This window comes from Stegostoma tigrinum, chromosome 6, assembly GCF_030684315.1.
Source record: "Stegostoma tigrinum isolate sSteTig4 chromosome 6, sSteTig4.hap1, whole genome shotgun sequence".
In the NCBI taxonomy this organism is placed as follows: Eukaryota; Metazoa; Chordata; class Chondrichthyes; order Orectolobiformes; family Stegostomatidae; genus Stegostoma; species Stegostoma tigrinum.
In genome coordinates this window covers 65,109,415-65,136,566 of record NC_081359.1, presented here as the reverse complement: position 1 = coordinate 65,136,566, position 27,152 = coordinate 65,109,415, and the positions used below count along the sequence as shown (strand labels likewise).

At 39.6% G+C, this 27,152-nt stretch overlaps 1 protein-coding gene across 4 annotated transcripts in view; it reads left to right on the top strand.

The window, feature by feature from the left end:
* The window catches only part of LOC125453645 (beta-galactoside alpha-2,6-sialyltransferase 2-like), an 88,831-nt gene that overhangs the window by 26,544 nt on the left and 35,135 nt on the right, over positions 1-27,152 (top strand). For 3 of the 4 annotated variants that reach the window (XM_048533466.2, XM_048533465.2, XM_048533468.2), the window contains 3 exons: positions 12,775-12,878; positions 14,187-14,418; positions 18,039-19,031. In XM_048533466.2, coding sequence (XP_048389423.1) covers positions 18,098-19,031 — 934 coding nt within the window. In that variant the 5' untranslated portion in view covers positions 12,775-12,878; positions 14,187-14,418; positions 18,039-18,097. The remainder of the gene's footprint in view (positions 1-12,774; positions 12,879-14,186; positions 14,419-18,038; positions 19,032-27,152) is intronic. The other variant, XM_048533469.2, reaches the window with a different exon arrangement.

Below are 27,152 nucleotides of genomic sequence, written 5' to 3'. Positions count from 1 at the left end.
TCTCTCTATCTACTCCTTCTAGCCCACTCTTGATTTTGAAAAGCCCTATTAGATTTTCTTTCAGTTTTCTTCTTTCCAAGGAGAGCATTCCCAACTTCTTCAATCCGTCCTCTTGACTGAAATTTCTCATTCCTGGAACTATCCATGTAAATTGTTTCTGCATGCTCTCCTTTGCATTCATTTCCTCTCTATAATGTGGCACCTTGAACTGGATATAGTTCTCTAGCTGAAATCTAACAAGTGTCTTATACAAGTTCAGTATCACTTCCTTGCTCTTGTACTATGTGCCATTAAATATAAAGCCAATAACACTGTTTGCTTTATTAACTTCTCTTTCAACCTGACAAACCAAAATCCAACACCACACATTTATCTAATTTCCATCTGCCAACCATTGATCCATTGGCCCATCTAATCAAGCCCTTTTGTACTTTGAGACAATTCTCTTTACAGTCCACTACACCATCTATTTTGGTGTCATCTGCAAGCTTACTAACCATGCCCCTTATATTCAGATCCAAATCATTTATATGAATGACAAAAAGCAGTGGACCCAGGACTGATCTTTGTGGCACGCCACTGGTAATAGGCCTCCATTCTGAAAAACAATCCTCCACCACTAATCTCTGTCTCCTACCTTCAAGCATTTTTGTTAACCAATTGGCTAGCTCCCCTGGGTCCTATGTGATCTAATCTTACTAACCAGTCTACCATGCTGAACCTTGTTGAACACTTTGCTGAAGTCCACACAAACAATATCTACTGTTCCGCCTTCATTAATCTTCTTTGTCACCTCTTCAAAAAATTCAATCATTATGAGACACGCTTTCCCATGCACAAAGCCATGCTGACTATCACTGATCAGTCCTTGCCTTTCCAAACGCATGTAAATCCTTTCCCTCAGAATCCCCTCCAACAACTTACCCACCAGTGACATAAGGCTCACCGGTCTACAGTTACCGGACTTGTCCTCATAGCGTTTCTTAAATAATGGCACCACATTAGCCAACCTCCAATCTTCTGACACCTTACCAGAGACTATTGATGATATAACTATCTTAGCAAGGGGCACAGCAACCTCCTGCCTAGCTTCCCACAAAGCTCTGGGAATCGCTTGATCAATTTTCAGGGATTTATTTACATTTATGCATTTTAAGACCTCCTGCAGTTCCTCTTCTATGTGAAAAGGTTGCCTAAAAATATCTCTTAAGGAAAACTGCAATGCTTGCAATTTTTCAGTTATAGCACTTGTGATGTCCTGTTGTTTTGACATATATTTTAATGACAGTAAATGAAGAAATTGAATCGATTTGATTTGAAAGTATAAATCCAATAGAAAAGATTATGACCTAGTTTCCTGAATCAAATACACCACGGATGATATGGCCTGAGGCTGTCTTTATGTTAACTCATGAGACATATACCACAGAGTTCTTGCTGATATGGATGTCTTGAGGTTTGTAAGCAACACTAACTATTTACACTGTTATGATATCTCTGACTTTCACATAGCCTGGATTCCATGCTTACTGATATTAATGTACATTAAATACAGGCAGGTAGAACTAAGTTAGTTTGGGAGTATGTTCAGCATGGACTGGTTAGACCAAAAGGTCTGTTTCCATGCTGTATAATTCCCCGACTCTATGACAACACACTACACTGACTCCATTGTAGTGAGACCTGAATAAAGACAGGAAATACATTTTATTCTAGAATGTTATATGCCATAATGTCATGAACTGGCTCAAAAGTACACTGCTTGTCTGGTCTGGAATCTATGTGGTAACACAACAAATATTGCATATATTTTTAACTATCCTGTTTTATGTTTGTGAGATGATTGTTTCAAAAAAATTGTGCCAAATTTACAAAACAAGGCAGCTAGTTCTATTATAGTGATCTACTTGTTATCTGTAAAGCTAGATACATATCTTATCTGTCATACGAAAGCCTCAGGACAATCTTCAGCTGCAAGACAGAACACAATGCCCTGGTTGGGAAGGTTACCTTGTCAGTTCTATTAAATATCAAAAATTATCTCAACTCAACAAGGATTCTTCATAGAGCTGTCAAAGTGACTGTTGCTTGGTTTGGATCAACAATTTTATGAGGACTATGTTATTGAAAAGGCCTTTGATTGACCGTTATTTATTTTGACAGTTTTATGAGCTCCTAAGTGGATTAAGGTTTTGTTTAATTCAATCTTTTCATGTGGATGTTGCTGACTCAACCGGCGTTTATTATCTATCTCTAGCTGCCCTTGAGAAGGTGGTAGTATGCTGCCTTTTTGAGCATTACAGTCCACGTCCTGTGGGTAGACTCACAATGCATTAGGGAAGTAATTCCAGAATTTTGACCCTGCGCCAGGGAAGGAACAGCCATATATTTCTAAGTCAGGATGGTAAGTGGTTTGGAGGGGAACTACCAGCCGGTGGCATTCCTATGTATTTGCTTCCTTGACCTTCTGGATGGTTGTGGCCATGGCTTTGTAAGACACTGTCTAAGGATCTTCTGTGAATTGCTATTGTGCATCTTGTAGATAATACACACTGCTGCTACTGTCAGCGGTGAAGAGAATAGATGTTTGTGGGTGTGATGCCAATCAAGCAGGCTGCTCTAACCTGGATGGTGTCAAGCTTCTTGAACATCATTGGAGCTGCAGCCATCCAGAGCAAGTGGGGAGTATTCCATCACACTCTTTACCTGTACCTTGTAGACTATGAACAGACTTTGGGAAGTCAGGAAATGAGTCCAAGTAGTTTTTGAGGGACTGTTTAATTTGAAAATTTCATGACCATATTAAAGGTTTCCCTATTTCATTATGAGATGCATGCATTCTGCCCATAGTGGGCACTTGGTGAGTGGGCTTTAGAGGGTGTGCGAACATGTGCAGGGGGAGGAAATATAGTGGATGAGGGGGTGAGAGCTAGAGTGCTCATGTATAAACCTGGGCTGATGTCCCACAAATCTGAGGTGGAACTTTGAACTTGCCTATCTTGGCATTCACCTACCACCATGCTACTTCTGCCTTATTTCGGGAGGTGGTGATCCCAACTTCAGCCTGCATCCATCACCCAGTGTGAACAATGTGAGTGGGTACTGAAGTTAGGAAGCAGAATCATGATGTTGGCAAATGCCCCAACTCAAAACTCGTCCCTTCTAGATGAAACTCCAGGCTTAACATTTATTGTTTGTGACTAATTAGTAATTGAGGATTTGCAAAACCATTTCAGAGGAAATTTAAGAGTCAGCAACATTGCTGTAATTCTAGAGGCACAAAGGCTGGACCAAGTTATGATGGTAGATTTCTTTTGCTCAAAGGCATTAGTGTTTCTGTTCTGGATTGATTTGTTTATTAAATTTAAAATCCCCAGCTGGGAGGTGGAAGTTGTGCTCACCTTCAGATCATTACTTCTAAATTAGTTCAGCAACATGAGAGTCCACGTTTAGAACTGAAATTTGCTATGCCAGATTTTCACACTTTAAACACAATGATCTTCCAGTAATGGTGTTATAGCAATTCCAGTGGTTTTACCTACAGCTTAATTACAATTTATTAATTTCCTCAAAGCATGTGGATATTTGAATTAATAATAGAAATAGTTAATAAAAAGCCATGGAGAGATAATAGTTTTAATAGTCAGCTTTCCACTGGGTCACATAGCAGCAGACAAGGTCAAATGCAGTCTCTAGGTCAACTCGGGTGAATGACATGGGGAAGGTGACATAGTGGTAATGTCAGTGGGCTAATAACCCAGAGCAAATGCTCTGGGAATAGTACTTCAAATCTGGCACAAGGCAGCTGGTAGAATTCAAATTCAGTTAATTATCCTGGAATATAAAGCTGTTCTCTGTAATAATGACTATGGCAACCATTGTGGACTATTGGTAAAAGCCCTTCAGCCTCACTGAAGTCCTCTTGGGGATGGAAGTTAGCTGTCCTTACTCAATCTGACCTCCATGTGACTCCAGATCCACAGCAATGTGATTGACTCTTAACCACCCTCAGAAATGGCCAAGCAAGCCAGTTATTTTGCAGGCAAACAGGAATGAACAACAAATGTTGGCCAGGGATGCCACATCCCATGAAAGAATTGAAAGAAAGGGACAGCAAATGGGTTGAGTGTTAGCAGCAAGCAGAGAGAGAAAGCACATCAAAGTTGAAGATTTAGGTGAGGAATGACTAGAGCCTGATTGGAACCAGAGGAAAAAGGGGTTAGAAGCTAAAATGGAAGGGGAATGAAACACAGACTAACACATCAAAGGTAGGCTTCCTGTTTGTATAGAAGTAGAAGATGGAGGATAGTAAGAAATTTCTCAGAGGTTAAGCAGAAAGACAAGGCACCTGAGCATAACTGAAGCCTTAAAGAAATAACAGTTTTGACCTTCTATTTGCCAGGAGTCAAAGTATACTCAATGGAAGAAATCTGAAATGTACTGAGCAGCAATTTTTTCTTCGTACAGACAAAACGAGCAATTTATTTTTTTTTATAATGAAATGTTGAGAATAGTAATGAGGAAAAAAATGACAAATGTACCTCATTTTCATTCTAATAAAAAATTCAGTAAAATATATCCTGGAGAAATGCGATTGAGCTCTTTGCAGTTGAACTACCCACATTTTTTAAACTTGTTTTATTCATAAAATAGATATTTTGTAAACGTTTTGCAGTAACAATAAACAAACTAAAATGTAGGGTATGTATAAAGGATAAGGCTTGCTAAGTACCTGGTCATGCTTTTTGAAGCAAAAATAGTGCCTGACATATCTATCTATCACTATTTTGTCCTGCATCAGCTGTTGAATAGTTTTTATATGTGAAATAGTGGTTTGTGGACACATTTGAGAGAGAAAAGCATACTTTGCAACAGAATGCAGAAAGCACCAAATGATCGTTTATTAGAAACGTTTGTATATCCGGAGCTCTGCAGTCACCATCCATCCAACATGCTGAAAAACCATTGATGGAAGAGGATTGTTCTGAAGGAGCTCAATACATGTTGCTCTCCACAGATACCTTCCATAAAAACCTTAACATCCTTCAGGGGTGGCTAACAGGACACATGTTCCTGTTATTAATTTTACTGCTAATATTCCTAAATAGGACCCGCAATGTTTTGCCAGGCAGCTTCAGAAAATTGGCAAACCTTGAAACTGTGCAAGGTGAATTATTCAGTGAGAATTTAAGAAGTCACCTCACCTAGTGACTAATCGACCACAGTGCAATTAAGCAGCATGAGATAGTACAGTGAATTACTATGCTACCCAATTCAGAAGTTTCAGCTTCTTTAATGCATTTAGAATCTATGCTCAGCATGAATCTAACAGATTGCATGTTATATCTACGCCTTTTGTCAGACTCACATAAATATGTGACATTTTTTGTGGATTTTACCCAAGATAATGAACTATCAGAAACATTTTAAGGGACGTTGTTGTACATGGAACAGAAAGGGTGATGGTTGTTGTAAGAGGAGGTGATGGCCTAGTGAGATTATTGCTAGACTATTGATCCATAGACCCAGGCAATGTTCTGGGGACCTGGGTTCTAATCCCACTATGGCAGATGTTAGAATTTGAATAAAACAAATGTCTGGAATTTAGAAACCATTCTCAAGAAAAACCCATCTATGTCAGTAATACCTCTTAGGGAAGAAAATTGTTGACCTGACTGGCCTGGACCAGATGTGACTCCAGAAACACAGCAATGTGGCTGTCTTTTAGTTGTCTTTGGACCAATTAGGGATGGGCAATAAATGGTAGCCAAGCCAATCATGCCCATATCCTGTGAATGAATAAATAAAAAAAAGTAAGGACTACCATCAGACAACCTGTTATGATGGTGCCATATAGACATGTGGGCAGAACACCTTAGAATCTCAAACGACTGAGACCTAGCATTTGGTCCTCTCCAAAGTCTCTGAACAACATCTATTATATCATTGTGACCAGCAACTAATAATTAACATGCATAAACAAAGTCTTATCAGTACAAGAGACTCCTCTTATTGCTGCAGTGTACTAGGCTAAGCATGTCCTGTAGTTTCAGACAGTTAAAAGAGAAAGGTGGCACATTCACCAGGATCATGTGTCCAGACAATGTAGTGAACTGACATCCCCATACAACATGGAAGGTGGTGTTGTGCATTTGATTTTGCTGCTCCTCCACAATGTGGCGAGCAGTGCTGTGAAATCTTCAGACTCAGCTTCAAATTGTCTGGTCATCCAGCCCAGTCAGCAGCTGGCAAGAGCTGATGATCTAAGTACCCTAAAGAAATACCCCTCATGTCAGCCCTCAACTGATAAAATAAAAGCATTTCAGACCTATAAAGAGACACTGGAGAGTTAGCAACTCCCTGGAAAAGGTGAATTAGTAACGCCAAAAGAAATACAGGCTGCAGCACTAAAGCTGTGGTCTGTGGGAGTGAACACAATTCAAAATTGAGCGGTAAGCAAATTATTATCAGAGGATCTGTGAATAAGGCTTAAAATCCCTGGTGACACATTCAGAAACGTGCTGCAATCCGAACTGAAAAAGTAAGAAGACAATAAAATTACTTCAAGCTCAAAAGGAGAACATCACCAGAGCACCATGAGGTAAAGCAACTATAGAGAAAGTAAAGGACCAGGTAAAGAATATTAACCTGAGGTCACAGACTTGGGGACATTCTGAAGACAGCAAGTAAAGCTGTTGTGCAGATTAAAAGTCTAAGCTGATCTGGGACAGAACATTTAGGAGACTTTAGTCAAGCTGTAGAAAAGGCAGTCATCCATAATAAAAACCATGGTAAAGACAGGAATCATTTATTCAAACCAGAAGCAACAGGAGTGATACAGTAAAACTGTTGATCAAAGTGGGAATCATTAATAAGGTGTGAACAGTGGGATTCATACTGTGGAGCTGAAAAATAGATCAAAATCTTCCAATTAGCTGCAAAACATAGGAAAACCTGCCACACAGCAGCAAATCAGTATGCTGTGCTCAAATGCAGCAAGATCTGGACACACTCAGGCTTGACAGGTAAGTGGCAAGTAATATCTGTATTACACAAGTACCATGCAATAACAAGAGAAAATCCAAATATCACTACTTGACATTCAAAGGCTTTACCATCACTGAATCTCCCACCATCAGCATCCTGGGATTACCATTGACCAGAAACTGACCAGACTAACCATATAAATGCAATGGCTTTGATAGCGGGCTAAAGGCAACATGCTTCCTGATTCCCCAAAGCCTCTTCACCAATTGCAAGGCACAAGTCCAGAATGTGGTGGAATCCGCCCCATTTGCCTGAATGATTGCAGCTCTGGCAACACTCAAGAACCTTAATACTATCCAGAACAAAGCAGCCCACTTGATTGGCACCATATCCACCACCTTCAACATTCACTGCCTCCGTCACTAATGCATAATGACAGTAATATGTATTGTCTACAAGATGCACTGCAGTAACGCACTGAGGATGCTTTGGTAGTACCTTCTAGACATGCAAAACCTCCATCTAGAAGGATAAAAGCAGCAAATACATGAGGTCACCACCACCTGCAAGTTCCTCTCCAAATTACACATTTTTCTAACCTGGAACAATATCATTATCACTTTACTGTCACTGGATCAACATCCTGGAATTCCCTGTCTAACAGCATTAGAGATCTATTACTACCACTGCAATTCAAAAAGCCTCTCAAGAGTAATTAGTGGCAGACAATAAGTGCTGACTGAGGTAGCAATACCTATATCCTCTGAATGAATTTTAGAGAAAGAGCAACAGAACTGCTGCTACTACAAAATAATTGTATTTTAGGAAATCAAAATATATTTGGCATTTTGACAACATGGCATCAGACTTAAGTTGAGCCAAATAGGACATAGAATTGGACATCTTGGTGAAAGCAATTTTTGAAAAACCAAATAATATCCAAATGAGATAGTTGATCATAAGCTGAAGATGTAAATATATGACTAGACACAATTTGCCCACCTAGGGGTAAAAGAAGCCACAGATACTTTTCAAGAGTTACTGAAAGCCTTTGAGAATTACTTAAACCTTAGAACAAATAAAACTCTTGAAAGAGAAAGTTTCAATAAAAGAGCTTTGAATTGATGAGAAATCCATAATATTTAATTATCAATCTCTATAGATTAGTCATAAAGTACAATCAGAATTCATACAAAACTCAATTGTTGTAGGAACTGCTGATGAGTCTTTGTCGGAATTATTGCAGACCAAAGAAGATCTGATTCTAGAGCAAGCTATTAAGATATTGAGTGAAGTACAAGTCCTACAGCAGCACAAATCAATTCTAAGAGGAGGACGCTCACAGGGATCACAGAGTCCATTAAATATTTTTTCTACAAAAGAATTGGACATCCATGAAATGCTATGGGCCATTGACAACAGAATAATTGTACTCAAAAACAATGTACCACCTAATGGCCTGGCATATCCCTAATCAACCATCACTATCAAACCAGGGGATCAACCCTGGTTCAATGGACAGTGCAGGATGGCGTGCCAGGAGCAGCACCAGGCACATTTAAAAATGAGGTGTCAACCTGGTGAAGCCTCAAAGCAGAACTACATGTGTGCCAAAGTACATAAACAGCAAGTGATGGACTGTTCCACAACCATTGGATCCAATTTGAGGTAAGTCATCTCAGGTCAAAAATGTCTCTGCAAGAGTTCCACAGTAGCATCCCAGGCCGAAGTATCTTCAGCTACTTCATCAATGACTTTCCTTCCATCATTACCTCAGGTCTAGAAATGTTTGCTGATAATTGCATAATATATAGTATCATTTGTGACTCCTCAGATATTGAAGCAATCCATGTTTGAGTTGGAAGCTCAATGACTTATTAATGACATTAACATCACTGAATACTCACTGTCAACATCCTGTCAGTTACCATTAACAGAAACTGAACTTAAATAGCCATTTCAATACTGTAACCACAAGAACAGGTTAAAGGTTATGAAATATGCAGTTAGTAACTCACCTCCTGATTTCCCCAAAGCTTGTCTACCATCTACAAGGCACAACTCAGGAGGATGATGGAATACTCCCCACTTGTCTGGACAAATGCAGTTCCAATGACATTGAAGAGGCGTGACACCATCTCGGATAGAACAGCCTGCTTGATTACCATCACATTCCCAAACACCCGTGCTCTCTACCACAGATGCTGAGTAACTGCTGTCTGGGCTGTCTTCAAGAGACACCACAGCAATTTGCCAGGTCTCCTTGCCAAATGTCATTTGATTTGGAGCTATCTCACCTTTGTTTTGTGGTTTCTTGGTCAAAATCCTGTAACTTCCTCTTGAACAACACTGTAACCACAGCAATTCAAGCTGTCTACTCTTTACTACCTTCTGAAAGACATTGAGGCATAGACAATAAATGTTGACCAGTAATATGCATATACCATGAAGGAAGATTTAAAATTCTGTTGCATCATGAAAACCATATACTTCCACATCTTCCATATGTTTCACCTGGCTCAGCCACTGCCTCTGCTTATCCACTATTGAAACCCTCATGTGTGCATTTGCTACCACCAGACTTGACTATTTTGTATGTCTCCTGGCTATCTTGTCATCTTCCAACCTACATAAACTTGAGAACACGCAAAGATTTGTTGCTCACATCCTAACTCACACAAGTCCAATTCATTCACCACCCTTTGCTATCCTACACTGAATACAAATCCTGGAATGATCTTACACTTTTCTATCTTGGTGAACATTACCAATCTTTCAGCCCTCAAAGATCACCACTTCCCCATCTCCAGTTTCAATGTTTCCATTGTTAGCCAAGCCTTACGCTCCTAGGCCCAAAGCACTAGATTTTGCACCCAACAATTCTCAGCCTCTCACCTTCTCTCTCCTTTAAGATGCCTTTTGAATCAATTTTGTTTGCTGTAAGTTGTCTTTGGATCAGTTTAGTGATTGCAAGCTCACTGATAGTTGAATGTCAACTTAAGTTGTTGAGGGGTATCAAAATTTAATGGGATCTTTAGAATGTCCATATTGCAATTGGTAGTGTACGCACATTTTTCAATAGCACTTTTTCATGTTACTTGAGTAACTTGAGTTTGTGATATCTGTCGTTTGCCTCGCTGGGATGTGCACTTAGAGGTATCAGTTATACCATAATCAGTTAATGACTATTCTGCTTGTTGGGGGATGGGTGAACTGCCACCTCCTTGGAATTGAGTTCACCCCAAGGTAATTTGCTGTTTGATGGGAGAATTGAATTAAAACACCGCAGCAAATTTTGCAATCGGATATCCGAGCAAGGCAAATTTTAAGTACGTCAAAGTACAAATGATACTTGTCCTGCTGCTTCTGCCTATTGGTTCTTGAAGATGTGGGTTTGTCATTAAGTTCTGGGATTCCTCTGGTTCTGTTCAAATAAACAAGTAAAACATTTTTGTAATGTCAGCAGCCATTTAAGCTTCACAAGCAGTATGCTTGTTATAGTGCTCTGTGTGAAGAAGCTGCAGTTTTAGATAAATAAAATGCAGCACATTCCTCTGCATATTTAAGGCTTGTTAACTTATAAATCTTTAATCTGTCACTCTTGTTAAACTATGCACAAATTCTCAAAGTGTATGTAAATAGTCAGTTCATCTGGGTATTTTTATGTACTCTGCGTTATGCAAATAGAAATATTTTGGTGGTTTGGTTTGGAGACTTCTAAACCTGGTAATCATTTCTGCACATGTGTCTGAACACTCAGCAGAGCAAACAAATGGATTGCTGTCAAAAGGAAAATAAAAGCTCTTTTAAAAAACCTGAAGCTAATAGTATTATGGAAACAAATTGAATAAAATGATTCTTGGAGCGTCTTGGTTGATTTTAACATCGTTTGGCAGTCCTCTGAATTCAACCACCACCCGCTCCACTGTTAAGGAGTTAGCAGAGTTCAAAGAAAGATATTCCAAAAGAAAAATAACAACGTCATAGCCATGAATTATCCTGTGGATGTATTGTTGCTTGCCAGGCAGAAACTGCTAACTTAGATTCTGACTGAGTCACTTTTTTCTAAAACATGTACGAAGCAATGTATTATGAGGGAAGGGGGCATTGACAGAACCAACTAATGTTTTTACTGTAAATAAAAATGTTGTTTAAAATATAGCACAAGAATTCTTTTCATGTATTCATATTTGCAACTTTGTGTGGTGTGTTAACACTGCCAATAACTAAGCTTGATAATCTCTGTACTAAACACACCTTAATAGGATAACGCAAATTGATAAACATGCTAATTAAGATGATTATGAGGAATTAAATACACTCGATGTTTTGTTCAGTAAATCAAGTTTTAACGGGGGTCACATTTAACTGCTATTTGTTAGCAGAGTGTTCTGCATAAGTATCAATCTTTCATTATTTATGATAACTGACCTTTTCCACTAACTTGTTTTCCTTAAATATGAAACAAACCAGAAAAGGACTTTATGCATGAATATTGAGAAAAACAAGTAGATAACTCTAGGAGATTAGCAGCTGTTAGAGCATACTAGAATCTGGAAGTGCAAGGTTTAGGTGTGAGGGGTGGGTGGGGAGAATATGTTGGCTGGGATTTATTGTGGGTGACAAGGTTATGAGAAATCTTTTCAGCTGTGCCTGTCTTCTAACTAAGCCTCCAGACAGACTCTACTAACCTCGAGACAAACTCACTACCGCCACAACTGGACCTGACAATCAGCTGACACATCTAAATGCTGAGTTATACCATGACAACCCAAGCACACAGCCCAACCACCTGACTGACCTGACCTGACCCAACCCACCACTCTATTAGATCTGATTATGATCCTGCCCCCACATAAATTCCCCCCAATGGACCTGACCATTCAATGCATTACCCAGTTGCTAACACCCCTACCCACTCGCTGACTTGGCCATTCAGCCACATACCATCTCATCTGTATATCCATCCATCCACTTACACAGCTATCCATCTCATCCACCCACTACCTGGGCTACCCACTCATTTGAAAATGATTACTTGTGACTTCACTTGCCATTTCATTGACCCATTCATTACCATTAGCTGAAGAAAGCGAGCATTAAACTTGCCAGACAAATTATAGCAACTAATACTGTACAAAGAGTGTGTGCTGTTTTTTCCAAAGTTTATGCCAACAGATATCATGAGGGACACTGTGCTGTGCATTTCTTCAACAAGCAATATGTCGGGCTGGGGAAGTACTTCTGTGTTCATTCGGAGATATGGGGGTCACCGGCTGTGCCAGAATTCATTGCCCATCTCTAGCTGCCCTTGAGAAAGTGGTGGTGAGCTGCCTTCTTGATCCACAGTAGTCTATTTGATGTAGGTGGACCCAGAATGCTAGAAGTGAGGGAGTTCCCAGAATTTGACCCAGTAACATTAAAGGAACGTTGATATATTTCCAAGTAAGGGTGATGAGTAGCTTGGAAGGGAACTTGCAGTTGGTGGTGTTCCCATATGGCTGCTGCACTTTTCCTTCCAGATTGTAGTGGTCCTGGGTGGAAGGTACAATCTAAGGGACTGTGGTGAATCTTCTGCATCTTGTAGATGGTACACACTGCTGCTATTGAGTGTTGGTGGTGGAGGGAATGAGTGTTTATGGATCTTCTTGTCTCCTTTTAGAAATGTATATAACAATTGCTTCTAAGATCTTACCTATGACAAATGTTAAGCTGACTTGCCTGTAGTTTACTGTTTTCTGTCTCCCTCATTTTTTGTATAATGGAGATATATTCATTATTTTCCAGTCTACAGGAACCTTCACCAAATATAGGCATGTCGAAAAATTGACACCAATGCAAGAACTAAATGTGATTGTGCTGCAACAAAGTGTGATCAAGTCAAGAACCAGGTGGGTCTATGTCAGTCTGTTCATTGCATTACTGCAAAACATGCTGTCTCAACATAAATTGGAGTCATCAGGCAGGGTCAAAGGAGACAACCTGGAATGTCACTGTGGACAATGTAACCTGTGCTGCTTATTACCAAAACTGAATCTTCAAATTATATTCTTTCAGCACTTCCAGACATGACATTAAATGATTTACTAAAATATTTACATTTTTAGCACATAAATTTATATTATCCATTTACCCCTTTTTTTTAAATGAAAGCTTGTTAAGTTTTCTGAGCAGTGGCAATGCTGAGCACAATGATCCTGTACACAAAGGCATTGTGATGCCCATATATCATGAATGAATAAAACAAAATATTGAAAAATGTAAAGATGTCCACTTTGGCAGGAAGAGTGAAAATGAAACATATTGTCTATATGGTGAGAGATTGCAAAGCTCTGCGATGCAGAGGAAACTAGTTGTTTCACTGCATGATTTGCAGAAGTTTTGTATGCAAGAACAGTAAATAATTAGGAAAGGTCATTGAATGCAATCATTTATAGAATGGAGAATTCAATTAAAAAGTCATGAGGTTATGTTTCAGCAATAAGGGCATTGATGAGATCATATCTGAAATAGGAAGGATATTGCATTGGAAGCAGTTTGAAGAAGGTTTTTTGGATTAGTACTTGGAATAGATGGGTTGTTTTAAGAGGAACAGGACAGTCGAGGCTTGTATCTACTGTCTATTCCTTCTAGGTATTCATTGTGATTGCGATTTGAAGTCCCAGGCTGTTTGCAAAATCCTACCCTGTGCAGATGCATGAATTCACTGTTATTCTTTTCCTGTTAACTATTAAGAAGTAGAGCAGCATTATGCCAAGAAGGCAAATGAAAAGGGCCGACTAACCGTAAATGTACTACAATGTTAACAAAACCTTTTCACTTGTACTATGGGGTCAACATAACCTGCCTTCCAGTAATAAATTTAAGAAGAGGGAGTAAAGTTGTATCACAGAAAATTATATTAACATTCTGATAAAGTTATGTAGTGCCTGGTCAGTGGTAGACATCAGACTGATTCGGTCAGTTACTGCACTATATTTTGCATCAGCATTACATATATATGCCATCTAAACAGCACTATGAGAAGAGATAGATGATCAAATTTCTCACCCAAGAATTTGGAATATTCTACATAAGTGGTAACCTCTCAGGAGGCCTTCTTAGGCAGTAATAACTATTTCTGACTAATTAATGACTAACAGAGGAATCAGGAGTCCATATACTGTTCATTTTGACGGATGTAACTTCCTTTCTTCCAGTTTTTTGCAGAATGTCTTGCTCCTTTCATAGAGTTGACACTGCAAGGAATCCTAACCAGCAGACGGCTTCCTGCTCTTACTTCTTCTGGACTCTTCATTGTTCTTGAGATATTGGTGTTGATATAGAGTTAGAATTGAGACCTGCCACCACTGCTGACTGCAGTCATCTTCCACCTCTTCAAGACTAGTATGACTTCATCCCCTGAAGAGCCAGTTGTGGCTGAAAACATAGGTAAATCATTCTTAAAGATACTAATATAAAAATGACTTGCTGACCTTTATTTAAAGGCAGGTTTCCTTTGACTGAACCTGAATAGGCTCCATCTGAACTGGAAGAGTACAAAGGGAGGTAACAAATGTTTAAAATTAGTAAGTCATAGTGAAGCTACAAGAATTGAAATAAATAAATTATAAATGAAACAGGAAAGGCATTTTTATGGGATACTAAGCTAAGGGAGGGCATAAATGGCCAAGAAACAAATAGCATTTTAGAACAGGAATATAAAAAGATGGCTATGATAAAGTGAGAGGAATTGCTTCTGTTAATAATTTAAACTGTAAAGCAGTACACAATTCTGTAATAAAACATGGGTGACTGGAGGCAATCATTCATTTTAATGATTCATATATAGTTAGCATTACTGAGGCATAGCTATGGGAAAATCAGCATGGAAACAACACGCCATAGAGCATAATACATTTAGAGAAGACAGAAAGATGGATGTGAAGACACTGTACTTATTAAAGTTATTATAATGACATTAGAAATAAATGCACCATCAGTAAAGCTGAAGTAGAGTTGATATGGCCAAAGATGTAAGATAATACAAGATCAATCACTCTAATAGGGATAGTATACAGACTCCAAACCATGGATAGGAGAAGGAGAAAGAAAATGCAAAAAATTGATAAATGAGTTAAAGAAAATGAATTTTCCAACACACTAAAACTAATTAACCCTAAGGAATACAAAAAGCAATAAAGCTCCCTCAATGTCTTTAGGACTACTTCCTAAACAAGTATGAAAGAAACCTGGCAAAGAAACAACACAACTACTGGTGTTGAAACTCTGAAAGAAAAGCCCAAAAAAAATCCTGGGAATACTCAGAAATTCCAACAGCACCTGTCAGAACAGACTAATACATTTCAGCGATATGAGAAGTAAAGTTAGCTGACTATCTAGGTAAGAGTGACCATAATATACGCATTCTGCAAGGCGCAAAACATGATAAAGTAGATCAGGGAGCATCTGTGGACAAAGAAAAGAATTTAACGTTAAATTTCAATGACCTTTCATTGTGGAAGTTATCAATGTGAAACATTGATTCCTGTAGGAAGCATGGTAATCAGGCCTATGGAAGAAGCAATGTGCCAATCTCCAATCAGTGAATAAACATGCCCTCCCTGCTGCACGAATCCATCAACTTTGTTAAGGCTAGATCAAAGATTTAGTGGAGGCACGCACCTCTCGTGAGCAACTTGAAGCTGCCAGCAAAGTCTATTGGTAGGGAAAGATACGTCCCTCATTGTCAGGGTGAGGAACCGAATTTGCAAATATGAAAGGAGTGAATGAAAGATACCTCCTGCCCTTGTTTCTATTCCTCCCTCCCCCAAATTCCTCCTTGTAAACCACATCCCGTTCTCACTGAAGTGAAGTCTTCACAGGCCCGTAGGCAGCAGCCACTGCTACCAGGTTCTATAAAGTTGAGGAAAAAGATATTCTACCAATAAGCAAGAACAGATTAAGCATTGAAACATCACAAGTATATAAAAACATAACACATTGGGTAGCCAGAGGTCCTGTATTCGGGTCCCCGTCCAGCACTTGATGGTCATGTTGATTGTCAACCTGCCAATCCTACCAACATTCCAATGGAAAGCAGTTAGGGTGGGTGATCCACCAGGTCAGCCAGTCTTCATGTTGACTAAAGCCCCTCAAGCTATAGCTTCTGGCTCCAGACTGGTAACCTGTTTGAGGAAAAGCGAGCTATGGACAACAGGCATTAATATATGTCTTCTCTTCCTTCTGTAACTCCTAACAGTAATTGAAGGCAAGGAAAAAAACAGATGAAGTACATGGGCAGCAGGAGAGAGTATAACAATGGAGAATGTGTTAAGAATAGGAATGAAGATAAAGACAAAACATTTAAACTGTCAAGAAACATAAAATAGTACTGCATGCTTTATAGGTGCATAAGTGAAAAAAAATATTGAAATGGATTTAGAAACACGATGGGATACAAAGGATAAAAGGTTAAAATGTTAAATAATTATTTCCTTCAGTATTTAACAGAGAGATGCATCTGATGGACGTGACATTGGAACATTAGGTTAGAAATTATGGCCCAGATTTTCTGATGACCAGATAGTCAGTTCTGCAGTGTGCATGAGAGTTGCACATGGAGACTCTGAGAAATTCATAAATTCAGAGGAAGTAGTGATGCAGGTTAGCATGGTATCCTAAATAATATATCAGAACACTAGAGGGCTTAATTTGAGAGGAGTGGGATTCAAAAGTAGAAAAATTATGCTCAACTTATACCAAACCGTAGTAAGACTTAGAATGTTGTTTGCTGTTCTGATTGCCATATTAAAAAAGTGATATAGAAGCATGAGTTAGGCTGTAATAAAAATCTAGATGCATCATATCAAAAGCATAGGTTATGTGTAAACACATCAGGTCTCTTTTCTCTTGAAGAAATAATGCTGGCAGGGTTCTTTCCAATTACAAAATATTTTGATGGTGCAGACAGAAAGGAAGTATTCCTGCTCATGGGAATGAGCAAAACAAAAGGCAATATGAGATTGTCACCAAGAAATCAACCAAGGAATTTTTAAAGAAATGTCTTTACCCAGGGATTAGTCGGAATGGGAGCTCACTACCATAGTAAGTGGTTGAGCAGTAGGGCATAGTTGCATTTATGAGAGGGAAATAAAATAAATGGTTATACTGACAGTTTGATGAAGCAGCATAGAAGGAGGGTAAATGACATAAATGGACTACTTGGGCCAAATGACACGTTTTTGTGCTATAAATTCTACGTAACTTCTGTTTTCTATAAAAATGTATAGACCCTGATTCTGATTTATTTGTATCATTTTCGAACGTGTTGTACAAAGCCATTGATCACTATGATGTGAATGACGCCTTTTCTTGAGTTCTCTTGGTGAAGGAGTACTTCTATTTTCAGTATTTCTTATTTTACTGATAGATGTCAAATGCCTTCAGTTCAACTGGTTTCTTAAAGATTTTTTTTTTCGATTTTTCTTTTATCAATAGTGCCAGCAATGGTTCGGGGTAGCTTCTTTATCTCTGTGTCGAAAATGGTGGGTACAAGCCCCACTCGAGACTTGAGCACAAATTTTAGGGTAACACTTCAGTACAGTACTGAGGTGTGGAGATGCATTTTGAACATCATGTTCAGGTGCTAAACTCCAAATGAATGGATCAGTGTTAATTATCCATGGTCACATACATACTGCCAAAAGTGCCACATAGGAGCATGTTGTTCCCCATCCCACAAAGGTATTATATGAAAAAAAATTAGTTAATCATGCTTTTTTTAAAATGTACAATATCTATTGCAAAGACTTTGGCAAGTATATGTGCCAATGCGTCATTGTAATGCTATGTCTTTTGCCCCTTTTTTGTGATGTCATGTAACAACAAAGATGCTCAAGTATTTTGCTCCTCTTCTGAGAAATGGTGGCAGTGTCCTTTTAAAAGAATGGTGTTACCAGAAATTCCTTCTTTAAAATAAGTTTTTTTTGATTTTGTTAACTTTTTTTTACTTTTCTCACTGTGATGCTTCTCTGTTAATCAAATCTGTCCTTTATTTTATTGTTTTTTAGCTGGCTTTTTCACACTCCAGCTGTGCTGAATCCAAGAGGAGTTTGGTGCAGTTTGGACAATGAAAGCCAAGACCAAGCAGTGGAAGCAGCTAGTGCTGATTGGGATACTGGCATGGGCACTCGTCTTCTTGCTGCTGTTTACATATTTCACAGACTTCAAAACAGATGAGCGTCCGGCCAGCTCTTTCACATTCACTGAGACGAGAAGGCTCTTCCCCGTACAGGGTAAAAAGAGAGTCTTTATGGGGGCTTTCCCAAATCCAAAGGTCTCAGCAAGTCAAAGAGAAAATAGCCTTTTCTTTGAGAATGATGAAGATTCTGTGCATTCATTGCATTTAGATTCTTGGAATGATGGAAATCTAAAATGGACCCAAGAGGAAGATAGTGGTGAACTTCAAGTCAAGATAAGAATGAAGAAGATGAAGATTGCCAGCGAGCAGCAAATTCAACACAAGCTAATAGATACGATAGTTAAAATTGCTAAAGATGGCAATACTTATGAGGAAACGATTACTCAAGATAGTAAATCTAAACATCACCAAAGGATAATGAAAAATAAGAAACAACCAAACTATCAAGTAGACCCATTCCTTGAAAATCTAGATTCCTTAGACCTAGAGGACTTGGAGTTTTCCAAATCCAGTTCGGTGCTTGCCAGTCTGTGGAGAGGAAATGTTTCTTCTGGGATGCTAAATCCTCGCTTACAGAAAGCTATGAAAGACTATATGAATGAAAACAGACATGGTGTCCAGTTTCAAAGGAGGAGTGGCATGGAAAAGATGATTGGAGAAAAGCTTCTCTGTGAGCTAAAAGATAAAATCAAAGTAAGAACCTTAGATGGGAAGGAGGCTCCATTTTCTACAGCTAGATGGAAAAAACACTTTCCTAAAATACCACTGAACAAGATCAGGACTAACACACAGTCGTACAGAAATTGTGCTGTAGTCACCTCTGCTGGTTCAATATTGAATTCCTCCCTTGGCGAAGAAATAGGTAGGAACAGAATTTTTATCTTTTGAAGTAAAGTTTGTGTTCTTGGCTGGAAATTTCAGCTTGCAGACGTATGATGAGCAATCAGTCAATCCAAAGTGAAAGAAATTTCTGGAAGGTTGCTTTTACTCATTGAAGTGGTCCCTGTATTATGTTATGGTTGCATCTGTGTGTTTCTCATGAAAACTACATTTGTCTCCCATGTTTTTATAATTTCTGTCCTCCTGAATGCCAGAGTAAATTCCTTGTGTGATAATTTTCCAATATATCACCAAGCAACCATTCTGTTCTTTTTAACTGAAGCCACCACAGTTGAAGCAATCAAATCCAGTGGGCATCCTTCCATCTGGAACATAAATCATGCCTCTATCATTTATTTTCTTCCCAGGGACAATCCTAACGATCATTTGCAGTACTGACTTAGCCAGGAATTTTTTTTATTTGTTCATGGGATGAGGGCATCACTGGCTAGGCAGCATTTATTGCGAATCCCTAATTGCCCGGACAGCAGTTAAGAGTCAACCACATTGCTGTGGCCTTTGAGTTACATGTAGGCCAGACCAGGTAAGAATGGCAGTTTTCTTCCCTCAAGAACATTAGTACACCAGATGGGTTTTATTTGACAATTGATTCATGGTCATCATTAGATTCTTAATTCCAGATATTTTTTAAAATTGAATTCAAATTCTACCATCTCCCATGGTGGGATTTGAACCTAGATCCCCCAAACATTTTCTGGGTCTCTGGATTAACAGTCCAGCAATAAAACCAGTAGGCCATCACCTCCCCCAATATCTATGACAATCCTACAAATCAAATGTACATTGTTGTTTTGTAATCATATACACCATATGTGATATTTCTGATGGGGCAAGAGACTCAAAAATTCAAGTCATATACTAAATTCTACAGGAACACTGTTATGACCCCAGCAGAGGTTACCACGGGACAAGTCAGATCGCAGAATAAAATCTGGCTTGATTGACCATATTTATTATAATATGGCAGACTTCCACTGAACCATTAATCACATAAGGCTGCAGATTTGGTTTTATGAATAGAAGTTTGTTGCCTAAAAGGAGTTAAAACAAAGTAAAGCATGCCAAGCTGTTTAAACTTTACAGTTTGAAATGCACCAAAACAAAATTCCATCTACTCACTGACACCATCAATTTAGAGTTATTCAAAAGCCTTCAGAAATGCCTTTCCTATCAGATTATTAGTTTTGACTTGAGATAGTAGTTTTGACTTGCAGATGCTGGAGAATCTGAGATAACAAGGTGTAGAGCTGGATGAACACTGCAGGCCCAGCAGCATCAAAGGAGCAGGAAAGCTGATGTTTTGGGCCTAGACACTTCTTCAGAAAACCTTTCTTTCTGAAGAAGGGCCTAGGCCCAAGACATCAGCCTTCCTGCACCTCTGATGCTGCTTGGCCTGCAGTGTTCATCCAGCTCTACACCTTGTTATCTTATATTAGTTTTGACTTAACTGTTTCTTCACAGTTTCAGGCCTGTGAGATGCAAGGCCTTTTCTCTGAAATACTCACACAACTGAGATCTCAGACTTTCCCAGTGTCTTGTTAATCAGCAGATTCCTAACCAAATATTCCTGGTCTGGAAGTTTCACATGTAAACTCTTACCCTGAGGTAACTCATTCCCATAACAGCTCTGAACAATCTGTTTATCCTAGGAAAGGTCCTGACAGGTCCCTGTCAAACTGAACCCAAAAGCTTTCTGATTTCCATAACATATATAATCACATCCCTTTCATCACAATAGTCATGTGGACATATTATGTGGCTGTTCAATGTGGGTCGAAATTTTGTGGAAGAATCTACGTTTGAGAGCTGCTTGATTTCTATATATGCAGGCAGCACACAGGTCTGAGCTGGGTTAATGGCAAGAAACAGTCTAATGCTGACTGATTTCTTTCCTGGCCTTGTGAAAAGAAAATTTCAACGTTATCAATTATATAGGAAGCCATTGCGCACTTATTGACTATATTATGTACATCTTGCGCTAGCTGGTCAGAGTGGCATTTCCAGCAGCAGTGGTGGTGATTGATAATTCTGGAGGAAAAAGGGAATGCAAATAAATCCACATCAAAAATAATTTTTAGAATTGTTTTATTGTTTGAACAATGTGCTTATGTCTCGGATTTCTACATTTATATAGTTATTCAGTGTGAATGTAACATGAACATCCCAACCAGTTTCATTTGTTATGCTGTAATATTGCACTTACATGCTGGCTATTCTCCTTCTGCTCACAATGGGGCATAGCTGTTCCATCCACTTTATTCAACTCCCCACAACTGCAAACTTAAAACAGAAATGAAGTTTTAAAATAACTGCTGCATATTTACAAATGTTTTACTGTATTTGTTTATGATCACCATGCATTCCAGCAAAGCCTGATCAGGGAAATAATTAGAGTCAACTACGGACAGAAAGAATACATTTGATTCCATTATATAATGATGTAATATTAGATTACAGGTTTCAGTAAGCAAAACAAATTACTTACATTCATAACAAGTTTTCCATGGCTTCAGAACATTCCAAATCATTTCAAATTGTTGTGACGGTTATAATAAGAAATGTAACAGTCAATTTGAATACATTAAGTGTCCACAAATAGCAATGAGCAAAAGATCAGTTAACTAGCTTCTTCAGTGAAGTTTGTTTCAGGATAAATAGTAGTGAGGAGGTTGAGAAGGACTGCTGTATTCTTCAAAACACGTGCCCTGCCGTTTACAACAAGCACATTAGTATCAATGTGATTTGCTTATTATATATGATGGAAGCCACAGTATCGTTGTCACAGAGCTTACCTCCAGTTAAGCTACTTGGATAGTTTCTTTCTGAAGGGTCCAAACCAGAACCATCAGCCTTTCTGCTCCTCTGATGCTGCATGGCCTGTTATGTTCATCCAGCTCTACACCTTGTTATCTGACATAGTTTCTTTCATGCTTTTTGTGATGTAGGAGAAAGTTTCCTGCCTATGTTTCTCCTGTTGATTTAAGGCATCCATCAAGCTAGGAAATTCAACAATCACTACTTTATTTCTGCTTTTAAAATTTAACAGTTATCCCTCGATCCTCTTTTTTTTATCTCTCAAGTTTCATGGTCTTATTTATTAAAGAAGTCATACTCACCCTAAATATTCGGAAAAGAGTTGGTGTATCCAACATGGTATATGCCATCTTTAAAAGCATGTTTTGCACGCGGACAAGCACCATCAGTCTAGAGCTGCCCTGCACAATTCCTGACATTTGCCTCAGACATGGCAAACGGGGGAAACCATCGCCCTGTTTCACAGGCAGAGACTTAGAGGTCATGCTGACTGGGGTGGTGCTAACACAAGCTTCTACATCCTCTAGTACCAGCAGCAGAGGCCATGACACAAGATTGTGCCACCCTGATCGGAAATTGTCACCTGGGTATTGCAGCCTCTGCCATCGGGAAGAATACCTAGTCTTATAGGAAGAAGATTCTCCTTCTTCACTCTGTCACCATCTTCTCTCTGATATCTCACAGCCAATCTACTTGTGCTACTGTACCCACCTTCATACTCCACTACTTGTTACTGTTGCCTGCCTGTTGCCCACTCACACTCACCCATCTTGACCCCTACATCCCTAATCCCGCATGCCCTCTGTGCTGCTTACCCACTCACTCAAGCCACTTCCCAACCTGTACCAACAATAATAACTGTGCCACACACTTTCATCTCTGGTAGTAACCTGCCTCTCTGTCATTCCCTGATGAAAACAGCCTACGATAGATCAGAAGGATTCACGATAGGTTGCATGTTGCCTGTCGTACTGCACCTCTCCCCTTATGAGGAAACAGTCCTGGCCTTGATCGCATAATGCAGGACCTAGACTGGTTTCAGAGGGTGCCATTGACTAACAGTTCCTAAACCCCGGACAAATGTTTGAAACCCCTTAACTGTGAGTGACATCTGCTGGCACTATGACTGGCTTCCTGGCTTTGTGCCTGCATTAAAGGTGGGGCAAGATAAGCCTGGAATCTCTGGCTAAGGTGGAAAACTGCAAAAGGATAATGCAAGACAGGGGCATTCAGGTAGGCTCAGAGTGAATGAACGTATGAAAGCAAGTGAAGAGCCTACAGATGCAGGCAGATCCATCAACTGGATATGTGAACCCAAGAGTGTCCTTGCGATAGCATTGTCACGGATAGTTACCAGTGCAGCGTCACGTGCTGAGGTATCCTGTAAGTGGATCAGAGATATGCCAAAAATGGTCTTACAGACAGGCACCTGTGAGATCTCAATGTCCATGGGCATGGAATGCATGTGGCTGGTGCCCATGGAGCATGTCCTGATATGTTGGTGCCCAGTTTGAGTAAATTGAAGTAAATGTTGAAGTAAATGGTGAGCTGAATCTGCCAGGTGCACACGCTGATTTCCTTTGAGATTTCCTTACTTCGAGTTTGTCTGGAGAGTTTAGTAAAATAGGAGACTGAATATTAGTGAGGTAAGTCAGGCTGTAAACATGGTGTTTATTGTGTTTTCATTTCCACTCATCTCGCCGCTGTCTAGTGAGAATCTCGTACACCACTTATGAAAAGCTTAAAAGATGGTGTGAGTTTCTGTCAAAGTCAGGATGGGCCCAACTGCACTTGTTGGCCAATTTTATCACATATCTCAACAAAGCCCATCGTGTTCAGATCTCTATATGATTCAATCCATGGTTCTATTAATTACATTTTTATATTATAGACTACACCGCATGAGAGAAGCATTTCATTCATAAATACACATTATGACACTTTTGACAGGTCAAAACTTCTTGACAGATCAACACTTGTTGACTAAAAACCAAAAGAACTGCGGATGCTGTGAATCAAGAACAAAAACAAAGTTGCTGGAAAAGCTCAGCAGGTCTGGTAGCATGTCTGAAGGGAAAAACAAAGTTAACATTTTGGGTCCGGTGACCCTTCCTCAGAACTTTCTAGTTGGAAGCAATTTGTGAGGAGGACACAAAAAGAAACTCTACAACAGGAATTGTTAGATTAAGTGAGTGAGCAAAGGATTAGCAAGTGGAGTATAGTGTGAGAAAATGTGAGGTTGTCCACTTTGACAAGCATAGGAAAACAGAATTTTATTTAAATAGAAAGACACTGCAGAACACTTCAGCCCAGACGATTTGAGTGTCCTTACATATTAATCACAAAATGTAAGCATGTATTTCTTTTTAATATTCTTTCTTTGATGTGGACATCGTTGGCTACGTCAGCATTTAATGCTCATTCCTAATTACCCTTGAGAAGGTAATAGAGAGCTGCTTTCTTGAAGTGTTGCAGGTCTATGTGGCATTGTTTTGCAGTTCTGTTAGCAAGGGAGCTCTATGATTTTGATCAGGTGACTGTAAAGAAATGAAAATATAATTTGTAAATCAGGATGCCGTTTGGTATGAAGAGGAACTTTCAGGTGCTGGTGTTTCCATGCATTTGCTGCTACTACTATTCTACAGCAACAATTAATTAGGAAAGTGATTGGAATGTCAGTATTTATTGAAATAGAATGGTTGGAAAAAGTCAAAGAGCTTGCTACAATTGGACAGAACATTGTGGAGACTGCCTTTGGAGTAATGAGTACAGTTTTTATCTCCATGCTTAAGGAGAGATATACTTGAAGTGAAAGCGGTACAGAGGAGGTTCACTGGATTGAATCCTAGGATGGAGGTATCTTGTGAGGAAATGTTGAATCATAAGGCCTATACTCTCTGATTTTAGAAGAATGAGAGATGATCTTAGTATAACATACATGATGCTGAAGGCACTTGACAAGTGTTACGATCATTGCTGATGGTATACCTGAACATTCAGATCCCAGAATGATACCTGACATGATAGATCATGTTTTGGATTTTTAGTTGACCAGATAGTCATTATTCTGGTGTAGATGGAACCTGTGCATAGGGACCCTGAGGAATCCCTTGTGTAGCAGACTCTGAAGTGATTTCCCAGGAAATTGAAGATACTGTAGATCAATTTATCTACACCTGGAGTCCTCCAGAAGTCTCTAATTAAATTTGACAATGCAGAAAGACCTGATTAAATTAACTAAGTATTTACTCAGGAACAATAAGCCATTAACTACACAGTCTAACTCCTGTGTAACTATTAAACTGACCGCATATTTACCTCACCCCCACCCCCATCAAGACAACTCTCAAAGACCACTTAGACCCTCCAGACCATAATCTGATGATCCCAGATTGACTGCTCTACCACTGCTCTGAACTCAGACACCTTTCATTCGTGAGGAGACAGGCTTTCCCCTTGTTTCGCTCTGGACCCAATCTGGCACCACCTCCTCCAGGACCCATGACCCCACTTCCTCTCTGCCAGACCTGATCTAACTCTACACCCATCCCTCTATCCTCCCATGCCCAGAAGCAAACTCCATTACCTCTGCTGCCATACTAACACCCCCACTCCACAACCCCACCCAACCAGATAGGCACCTTCCCTCACCACCATCTTAAGTTTCCACCATCTTTCTCAACCTACCCTAAATAATGAAACACTTACCTGGTCTTTTGCCACCTTTCACCTTGGCCTTATGCCCAAATGGCCCCCCTGGCCCCCAGCACTCTACTTATCTGTTACATCCTATCTGCAGCATTAGGGGTGGTTGGGTCTAAAGCAGGGGAAGTAAGGGTTTAGTTGAGTCTTGAGTTGGGGTAGGAGGATGGTTGAATCTAGAATAGGAAATGTGAGGCATTTTGGGTATCATGTGAGGATGGTCGGATCCAGAGCAGGGGAAGCAGGTCATCAGGACCGGAGGACATTAGATCGAAAAGCAAACAGGAACATCAGGTGGCAGAGGATTAGTTGGCTCCCAGGCATAGAAGGGGGAGTGTCAGGTCCAATGGTGGTGGTCAGGACCTGGTGGGGAGGGAGGAGTTCAGGGTCATGCAGAGAGGAAAGGTGGAGAGGAGGTGTAAGGGGTTTGGGGGTGGTGTAAGTGTGTACAATGTAAGTTTTGGTTCAGTTTATTAGATAGTCATGAGTTAGACATGTTATCCAAGACTGTATCTTTTCCCAGGTGACTATAATTTCAGCAAGACTCTCAGAATTCTCTGGTTTCAATGGATTATTTTGGGCATTTTTGGACCTAGAGGAATTGCCCAGGAGAATTTTCAACTTCCTGGGCAATTCCTTTGAATTCTGCTCCAATGGGGATTCCCACGTGATATTCCCATTTACACTTCAGAAACAACCATCAGGCCATCTGAATATCAGGGCATTGTTCTTCAGTGTAAACACATCAGTGTAAAGAAGACAGGCACAATGAAGGATTAGGAGTGCGTGACTCAGAGTAGACCATTCAGCTCATTGAGCCTGTTCTGCTATTCAATACAACCATAGCTGATCTAATATTGATCTGTTGCACCCAATCAGATGTGATAGAGTTGGGCTAGAGTTAAACAGATGCCACACATTCTTCCTTTATATCACATAGACTGGGTGGTAAAAAAGCGTTTGGCATGCTTGCCTTCATTGTTCAGTCCTTTGAGTCTAGGAGTTGGGGAATCACGCTGAGTTTGTACAGGACATCGGTGAGGGCTCATCTGGAATTCTGTTTCCAGTTCTGATTGTCCAATTATAGGAAGAATATTATTAAGCTGGAGAATGTTCAGAAGAGATTTACCAGGATGTTGCTGGATATGGAAGGTTTGAGTTATAAAGGAAGGCTGGGTAAGCTGGGACTTTTTTCACTAGAGTTTAGGGGGTTGACAGGCAGCCTGTTAGAAGCTTATAAATAATGAGAGATAGAGGTAGAGTTAATGGTAGTTGTTTTTTTTCCCCTTGGATGGGGGATTTCAAGAGTTGAGGGCACATTTTTAAGGCGAGAGGAGAAACATTTTATAAAGACAGAAACTCCTGAAGGAAGTGGTGGATGTGGCTAAGGTTACAACATTTAAAAGACATTTGGGTAAGTGAATGAATAGGAAAGGTTCGGAGGGATATGGGCCAGGAGTAGACAGGTGGGAACAGTTTAGTTTGTAAGTGTGCTCGACATGGACTGGTTGGATGAAGGGTCTGTTTCTTTTCTGTATGACTATGGCTACGGTAGGATATGAATCCA